At 42.3% G+C, this 9,204-nt stretch overlaps 1 protein-coding gene across 1 annotated transcript in view; it reads left to right on the plus strand.

Moving 5' to 3' along the window:
* SPICE1 (spindle and centriole associated protein 1) overlaps positions 1-6,328 on the plus strand; it is a 34,646-nt gene extending 28,318 nt beyond the window's left edge. The window contains exons 14-17 of the mRNA XM_065420764.1: positions 1,346-1,517; positions 2,919-3,021; positions 5,029-5,116; positions 6,275-6,328. Coding sequence (XP_065276836.1) covers positions 1,346-1,517; positions 2,919-3,021; positions 5,029-5,116; positions 6,275-6,328 — 417 coding nt within the window. The remainder of the gene's footprint in view (positions 1-1,345; positions 1,518-2,918; positions 3,022-5,028; positions 5,117-6,274) is intronic.
* The last annotated feature ends 2,876 nt before the right edge of the window (positions 6,329-9,204 follow it).

A 9,204-nucleotide genomic window follows, 5' to 3' on the forward strand; every position in this document is an offset into this window, starting at 1 on the left:
TCTCCATTTCCCCACAAAGTATTGATTTTTTTTTTTTTTTTTTTTTTTTGTATCAGGTTTGGGTCTCTCTCTCTCATTCCCAACTTTTGCCAGTCACTGTAAGGGAGCGAGTAGAAGAACTTGGTGGTGTGTGGGGAGGTCCTTTTCTTTTTTTTTTCTTTCTTAACCTCATCCTGTCTTGACTCCGTCATCTTCCAATTTCCCTTTCTCTGGGGATTGCAGTTCCTCATGTGAGGCCAGGATAACAATGTAAGCAGCCTTTTCAAAGGTGGAAGTCAATGTTGTCTGGGTGCTGGTGAGTGAAGGATGCATGGCAGACTTAAAAAGGCTTACTCTCTTGTCCCATGTAAGCAAGACTGGCTTATCCTTAATGTCTTTGGGAAAGAGAGGCCTTTGTCTGCACTAGGAAAATTGGGACCTGGAATTAACCAGCAGTGCATCTCCACCAGTAGTGGTGTAGACAGGCCACTGCTCTGAGTAGGAATAGACAACACACACACCTGAAGCCTGCCTCCACTAGAGTCTCGACTCGTGCTACCATCAGTGGAGCTGCATGGCTGGTGAACTAGGGGTCCTAATTTTCCTAGTGTAGCTGTAGCCTAAGGGCTTAATTCTCCATTTTCTTACACAGTGTCTAGTTGTTTATAGCTGTGTAAAGTGGGTATAGAAACAGGAGATTTCTGTTTTACCATCTCAGAACACTTTCTCCCCTGCACATCTAAAACACGCTTCTTTAGTGAAACATTTGCTTGACTGTGGTTGGTTGATTGGAGTGAGATAGAGAAGAAAGCTTTATGCCAGGGGTCGGCAACCTCTGGCACGTGGCTCACCAGGGTAAGCACCCTGGCGGGCCGGTCCAGTTTGTTTACCTGCCGCATCCGCAGGTTCAGCCGATCGCGGCTCCCACTGGCCGCGGTTTGCCGCCAGCACATCCCTCGGCCCGCGCCGCTTCCCGCAGCCCCCATTGGCTTGGAGCGGCGAACTGCGGCCAGTGGGAGCCGCGATCGCCCAAACCTGCGGACGCGGCAGGTAAACAAACTGGCCCGGCCTGCCAGGGTGCTTACCCTGGCGAACCGCGTGCCAGAAGTTGCCAACCCCTGCTTTATGCTGTCTGTTGTGGGCAGTTTAACTTCATGAGAAGATGCATTTAATCTGTCAAGCAATGAGATGCTAGAGCAAAAGGCACATAAAATCAAAGGTTTACCTAAAAGATGCTCTAACTTTTTAAAGTTACTGAAACCAAATTCAGCCTGAAGGGTCAGTTTATATGAAAACACTTAATCTACTGCATGCCCTCTAAGACTGCAACTTCCAAATTTATTTTGTTTGTAATGATTTGTGTTAGACTTTGCCAGAAGTACCAAAGAGCTTGGAGGAACGAATAGCAGAGCTGAACCGCCAAAGTGCAGAAGCCCGTGGTAAACTGCTGCAGCTGATAGACCAGCAAAAATTGGCCACTGTCAACCCTCTCTCTCCACCAGTATCGCCTGTTTTACCTCCCCCCATAAATTGGACTGGTATGTAGTGTGTCCCGTGGTCGTCGTTGTCTTTCCCCCCACCCCCTGGCCGCCCTTTTTTTTTTTTTTTTTTTTTTTTTTTTTTGCTACACAGTAAGGTATTTACCTATGTACCAACTATCTTCAGTTGACTAAATCAGCAATTCCCAAATAGTGTGATCAACAGCGCACTTGCTGACAATCCACTGAAAGCTGTTTGGTCATGTGTTCTAGGCTCTCCTTGTTTTAGGGTGACCAGATGTCCCGATTTTATAGGAACAGTCCTGATTTTTGGAGCTTTTTCTTACATAGGCTCCTATTTCCCCCCCCCCCCCACCCCCGTCCCGATTTTTCACACTTGCTGTCTGGTCACCCTACCTTGTTTATAGCTGCTAAATTTCATTAAGACAGGTAAAAATACATCAGCTAACATTTTCCTAAAGTTACTTTTCTATGTAAAAAACGACAAAGAGCATGCCTCTGATGAAGTGAGTATTCACCCACGAAAGCTTATGCTCCAATACGTCTGTTAGTCTATAAGGTGCCACAGGACTCTTTGTCGCTTTTTACAGATCCTGACTAAAACAGCTACTCCTCTGATACTTTTTTATGTAATTAATTGCTGCAGTTGTGTCACTGCCTGCTATATTCACTCTTCATCATGCTAATGTCCATAGAGCCATTACAATGAGTTTGTTAGCCTGCTTACAGTTTGGGCGCAGAACTAGACTTGTCAGTCATGGGCAGCAAGGGAATGCCTCCCCTCCCCTTGTTCTGCTTCCACAGTGGCAAGCAGCTTGATGAGGCCTCCCTTCTGCAGAGCTTTTCTGAGGAAAAGTCCAATATTTTATTTCAAATTTCTGACTTAAAAATCCCACTCAGTAATTTGGCCATCTTATTCTTAGTCATGTCCCAGGGCTGTCTGCTTTTTGAGGAGTCTTTTCCCTCAGGTCTGGTTCCTTGCTGAGGACCTGCAGGATCCTCTGAGGAGATTAAACTGTATGGCACACTAGAGAATAGTCAGTGCAGACTTTATTTTTCCCTGCTAGTCCAAGGTCCATGGATTAACTACCGTGCTTTTTTTTTTTTTTTTAAACTGTCCAGCAGAATTAGGACTTCTTAATCCTTTCTTGAAGTAGCTGAGTGAAAGTGAACTAAGGAAGGGAAAAAGGCTATTAGGTAACAAAACACTGAAAAAGCATAAAGGCTCGAACTCAAAGGGGGTGTACAGTGCCTAGCACAATGGGATCCTGATCCCTGCTTAGAGTCTGTCAGTGCCATTGCAATATAAATACAAATAGTAAACTAAGAAAATGGAGAAGTAAAAACATAAAACAGCCAGAAATAAGAGACTAAATAATACATGCATGGAGGGGTTACTGCACCATCACCAGAATTGAGCAATACTCCCTTACTCTCTAGAAAATGAAAAGAGGACAATTGAGGTGTCTGTTCCAGTGGCAGAAACTATGGACCGCTCCAAAGGAGATACTCCTTCCCCTGCCAGTGGGACCAGCGTAAGAAGGTAAAAACCAACTAATTAGATTGTCTGTCTGAGTGAGTGACAAACAAATGGTGAGACAGTTTTTCCTACTGTGTTAAATTACCGTATTCTCCCAGATATGATTGGCATTCTATTGTTTCATCACAGTCTAACCTATAGAGATGGGAAATGGATTGTAACAGGGTAGCAAGTGTCTTCTGTTGAACTCACTCTGTTAGCAAGCATTGGAACCCTCTTGGGAGATTGACTGATCCCTGCTGACCCTTTGTGGCAGGCGTAGCTTAACTCTTACCTACTACAGCGACTGAAGGGGTTCTTCTGTCACTCTAGGAAAGCCACCTCTGCAAGAGGTGGTAGCTAGGTCGATGGAAAAATTCTTTCATTGACCTTGTGGTGCCTACACCGGGGCTTAGTTTGACTTAATACATTGCACAGGGCATGACATTTTTCACAGCCTAGCTCGGTAGTGTAGACCAGCCCCAAGGAATTAATATGGCAAGCAGGCAGTGTGGTGTAGAGTGAGCAGTGAAGTCACTTCCTGTTGGATTTACTACTTACTAACATGTTGAGTTGATGGACAGCAGCTCTTGTGACAATGAAATTGGGTAATACTTTAAAAACAAAGAACCTGGAATTTAGTTTGTGACGTTGTGCAGTCTATATGGTTTTATAAAAACTTGATAATAAGTCAATATAATGTAACTGGGATAGTTTTAGAAAAATTTGACAATAAGTGAATGTAACGTAACTGGGATATGCTTCATGCAAAAGGTCTCTTGTAAGGTATCATTACAAAGCTTATAATCTACTGAGTATGATCATCTGATTTGTATAAATGTACCACTCTTGTATCTAAAACTAGAAATATAAAATGTAACTCTGAGGGCCTATTGTAATTATGTAAAGTGTGGGCCATTAATGATGGTTTGGAATCTTGATGACTCCCATTAACCAGGACCATTGTCTGCAGATGACTGTTTACCTGTGAGTCTCCCTGTATATGTGTGTGCTGGCAAGTGAGTAATGAAGTCTTGCAGTGACATGTGATCATGTCACCTGAACTGGAATCCATCTTTAACCTGGTGCTTTTCCAGTGAGGGGGGTGGAAACCCAGAGAGACAAAGGGTTCCCGCCTTATGCAAAAGATATATAAAGGGGTGGAAGAGAACAGAGAGGGAGAGAAGCCATCATGGAGAATCCCCTAGATAACACCTAAGCTGGAACAAAAGCTGTACCAGGGGAAAGAATTGTGCCCAGGCCTGGAAGGTGTCCAGTCTGAGAAAAACTTACTGAAGCATCTCTGAGGGTGAGATTATCTGTATTTAGTTTGATTAGGCATAGATTTGCGCATTTTATTTTATTTTGCTTGTGACTTACTTTGTTCTGTCTGTTACTACTTTGAACCACTTAAATCCTACTGTCTGTATTTAATAAAATCACTTTTTATTTAGTAATTTACTCAGAGTATGTATTAATACCTGGGGGAGCAAACAACTGTGCATATCTCTCTATCAGTGTTATAGAGGGCGAACAATTTATGAGTTTGCCCTGCATAAACTTTATGCAGGGTAAAACGGATTTATCTGGGTTTAGACCCCATTGGGAGTTGGGCATCTGAGTGCTAAAGACAAGCACACTCCTGTGAGCTGGTTTTCAGGTAAACTTGCAGCTTTGGGACAAGGGATTCAGACCCTGAGTCTTTGTTAGAGCAGACTGGAGTGTCTGGCTCAGCAAAACGGGGTGCTGGAGTCCTGAGCTGGCAGGGAAAACAGAAGCAGGGGTAGTCTTGGCACATTGGGTGGCAGCTCCCAAGGGGGTTTCTGTGATCCAACCCGTCACATAGTTGTTTGGGGTAGAGATGAAGATTTTTTCCCCCTCATTATAACAAAGGAGGATGTTTCCTTTTCAGTACTTGCAGTTGGCCTAACAGCACTGCTTGTGACAAAGATTTAAGTGGTTTGTTGGAGGCTGTTGATCTTTTACTAGTATTCACTTCCTCCTTCTCTCTTCCACCTCATATGCCTATAGATCTACGGGTGCTTCTAGCAAGACTTGTTCTCCATTAAGTACCACTTCGGGAAGTATGAAATTGACACCTGTCAATCAGAGGACAAAGGTAAAACTTAAATAAGGCTGCATGTTAGCATCCTCTTCGGCTATGGGCTTTCACTGCTGTGTTCTACATATGTAATGAGGATTCTAGACACATACTGTGGGCCAGATTCTGCTCTGTTTATACCTGTGTAAGTCCAGAGTAAATCAACTGAAGTAAAAAGTTACTCTGATTAATAACAGAAATCAGAATCTGGGCAGCATGCAGGGGACTCCCTGGTACTATGTTAATGTAACTAGTCACTTGCCTCTAGAGACTTGGGTTAAAGCACTACAAGATACAAATGAAGTACAGTAGAACCTCAGAGTTACGAACTGACCAGTCAACCACACACCTCATTTGGAACCGGAAGTATGCAATCAGGCAGCAGCCGAAACAAAGAAAAGCAAATACAGTATAGCACTGTGTTAAACGTAAACTACTAAAAAAAATGAAAGGGACAGCAGCATTTTACTTCTGCTTTATTAAGTCAATGTTCAGTTGTAAACTTTTGAAAGAACAACCATAACTTGTTCAGAGTTACAAACATTTCAGAGTTACGAACGTCCTCCATTCCTGACGTGTTCGTAACTCTGAGGTTCTACTGTAATGTTAGGACTGTATTCTCCCAGTGGCATTTGTGCACATAGTACCACCATAGAATTTGGTACCTCTAACAGTCTGACTAGAAACAACCAGTGACTGAAAAAGCAAACAGGGTTTCAAGTAAAGATTGAGATACATTTGGGAGAGCCATAGGTGGGATTGGGAGGCTGGCAAACTTGCACAGAACCTACTTGGCCTGTCCATGGCAATAGTCTGTGATGTCAGTCACTTTCACTTGTACGAATGTTAAATCTTTTTCTGAACGTAAAAAAAAATGGTCAGAATCTAGATTTCCAGTATCCTGCTGAGGGTGAGATTTCCTTCAAAGCTTCCTTGTTTAACAGGAGGAGAAGGAACACTCTGTAGAGTAACACTTTCTGCTGGGCCATTGTCTGATCAGCATTTGTATTCTTGGGAGGCGTCATAGTGCTGATAGCAGAAAGAGACGTTATAGTAGTTCTCACATAGTGGGAAGCTAAAGGATCTGTAGCAGCTGGTAATAACTGGTAAGCTTGTGGGAGTGAAAGGACTGTACGAATCTCACTTCAGTTCCCCTCCCCACCCCTCTGTCAACAGGTGGAGAGGCAAAGAGAAGAAGGCTGGTTTGCACTATCAATGCATATCATGTAACTGAAGCTGAATCACATAGACTTTATTTTATATATATGTATTTATTTTTTGTGAACCACCTGTAGATTTCTGCAGTCCCTCTCCGCAAAACATGAATTTTAACTCTCAAAGTGCCTACTTGTCAGTGCCACTAGTATACAGAGATCCATCAGCTTATTATGTTTATGCTCTCCTTCAGACTAATTCAATTGCAATTACAGCCTTGAGAGTGGGACACAGAAGGTGAGAATAGAATGTGACATTCCAGTCCCTATTGGATGAAGAGGAGCTAAATTGAGGCTGATTTTAGCCCATTTCTATAGCTCAGCAATGCAGTCACCCACATTAGACATGCTGAAGAAAGGGGCTTCTGGAGAAGACACCCAACTATTTTTTTCATGCACCATCTCAGATACCTGTCAGCACAAGATAAGGAAATAAATAGGACAATCCAGTTGAAAAGAGGTGTGTGTGTGTGTGTGTGTGTGTGTGTGTGTGTGTGTAATGGAACAGTTTGGAATACCATTGGTGAATCAATTTGTGGAGTCACTGTAAAGGACTTACCTCAGAATCAACCAGTTCTTTGTGTTGTGACTGGTTTGTGGAAGCTATCTTCTTGTACAAAGAGAATCCTCGTGTCTGAAAGTCATGACAGATGGGTTAGTCATGTCCACAACACCACAGAGGCAGCTACTGTTCTGACTTTTGGCATCCAAACTATTCCCCAGCCTCACATCACAACTCCAGTCTCACTGCTTCTGTGCCACAATGAGCAGCTCTTCTGTGCAGCCCTGTTCTGGGCTCTGGGGCTGAGCAGGATTTTCCTTTATGCGGGGGGGAAATGTTTAAAGGAGAGAATACCTTCCTTTTTCCAGATTCTATCATCACCCTCACCATTCTATATGGTTTTTTTGACTGATTAAATGACCAAAGGCCTCCACTGTCTTACAATATAGGGTCTGATCAGATTGCGTACATTCTGTTTTCACTAAGTTAATATAAATCGATCTTTTCTAGTTTAGTTTCTCTCCTTTACCTGCCCTCCCGTCCATGTTGTGGTAGTTAGGTGCTCCTTCCTCAATGTGAGAAATTTCTTAATATTTTAGGGCATCCAGGTGGGCAACTGGATTGCTCCATAGTTCATCTGCTTGTCACCCTCTGACTTTTCCATTTCTAGTACCTTATTTTCCATCTCGTAGGTGGGCCAGGCAATTAAGTGCTGCTTAGTCAGGACAAAGTCTGGTGCTTTGTGTTGTAAGCTAGCATGTCACATGTTTGAAAATATACAAAGACAACTATTCATTATAGAACTATATTATAAGACAGGTATAAGCCCTTCAGGTCTCAGCATGTTCCATAGATCCATTCCAATTTCTTAAAATGGAAAGAATTAGAGTATTTTATGAGAAGAGCCTCTGCTCTTAATTCTGCTCATCCTTCCTCTGTTCTAGGTGGACCGATTGCTTCTCCCATCAGGTATGATGTAAAAATAGAGGATTCGCTGTATATGGGGAATAGACTATTTAAAAATACTATAAATCTCCCCTCTTCACAGGGAATCCTCTGTTCTGGCATTTCCCTCCCTATACACGCTTTGAATGTTTCTAGGATTTAAAAGCTATGGACATTTCTCAACTAGGGCTGCAATGTGTTTTACAGAGGGATCCGTTCAAAAAAATCTGGGAGCATGGCTAACCCATTAGTTATGACTTCGACTTGAAAATTCTTTGTTTTAGGAAGACATTTATGGTAAATTTTAAATGTTTCATTGAGGTTGAAACTCTTACCTCCAGGCCCTTGGTCTCTGATACAGTGGTGAACTACATGGAGTACTATACCCAAGTGCTACCACAGCTATGTTAAATTGTTTTGGGTCCTGTGAGTACGTATAATCCAGGGGTTGTGATCTTGTACAAGTTTATTTGATATTTTAATGTATCAATCTTTAATTTTAATGATAAACTGTAAATAAAAGCCAGTAATCAAGAGGATGTGCATAGCTCTTTATTTTGTTATGTTACTATAGCATGCTTGGGTAGCAACCTCTATGGTTAAGAATGAATAATAGTTTGTGTGATTAAACTCCAGTTTTCAGACTTTTTACTGTGGAAGCAGAGATCTCTGCTTCCACATTACTTTCTTAAAGTTTTATCTTCTTGGGGCTGAAGTTTTCCATGCTTGGTCTCTCCACATAAAAAAGCCTGCCTGAGTGCAAAGTGCAAGCAAAATCCTTTAGTTGTTTGAGTCTTAAGAGAATGGAGAAATTTGTTCCCTTTTTTTTTGCTGTGTAATTATTATTTGGGGGGGAATTCCATAGAAACAATAGAATCTCTAAACGTGGGATTTGGTATGTACTGATCAAACATCCATTGTAATCTACAGGAGGCCTTTACTGTTGACTAAGTCAATGGGGGCTGAATCAGGCCCTTAGCTTTAATGAAGTTTAACAAAGTGCAAGGCCTATCTGTTAAATGACCAAGTTAAGACTGTTGGAAAATCCATCCAGGCTGATGCACAGTGGAGATCAATTGTGGATGGGCTGCATATCCATGCACATCCATGATAGCCCTATTATTGCTGAATTGTTCCAAACCAGTTCACACATTGCAAATGTTCCAGCATATCTATTAGGGTGGGGTGAATTATCCTCTTGCTAATCTGTCGGCCTAGTTTCTTACCTACCAGGTCATCTAATACTGCTCACAGTAGGTCTAAAAAAGCTCTTGGGTCTTAAAGTCCAAACAGCAAGATTTCTGGGGCAAAACCTTGTCCCCATTAAGTCAGTGGCAAAACTTCCAGTGGTCTCAGGAGGGCCACATGTGCTCTCAAAAGTCAGATTAGACTAAATGTCCCTGTGTTAGTCTCAGAGTTGGTAATATTCCTTGCATTAGCCTGCT

This window comes from Emys orbicularis, chromosome 1, assembly GCF_028017835.1.
Source record: "Emys orbicularis isolate rEmyOrb1 chromosome 1, rEmyOrb1.hap1, whole genome shotgun sequence".
Taxonomy (NCBI): Eukaryota; Metazoa; Chordata; order Testudines; family Emydidae; genus Emys; species Emys orbicularis.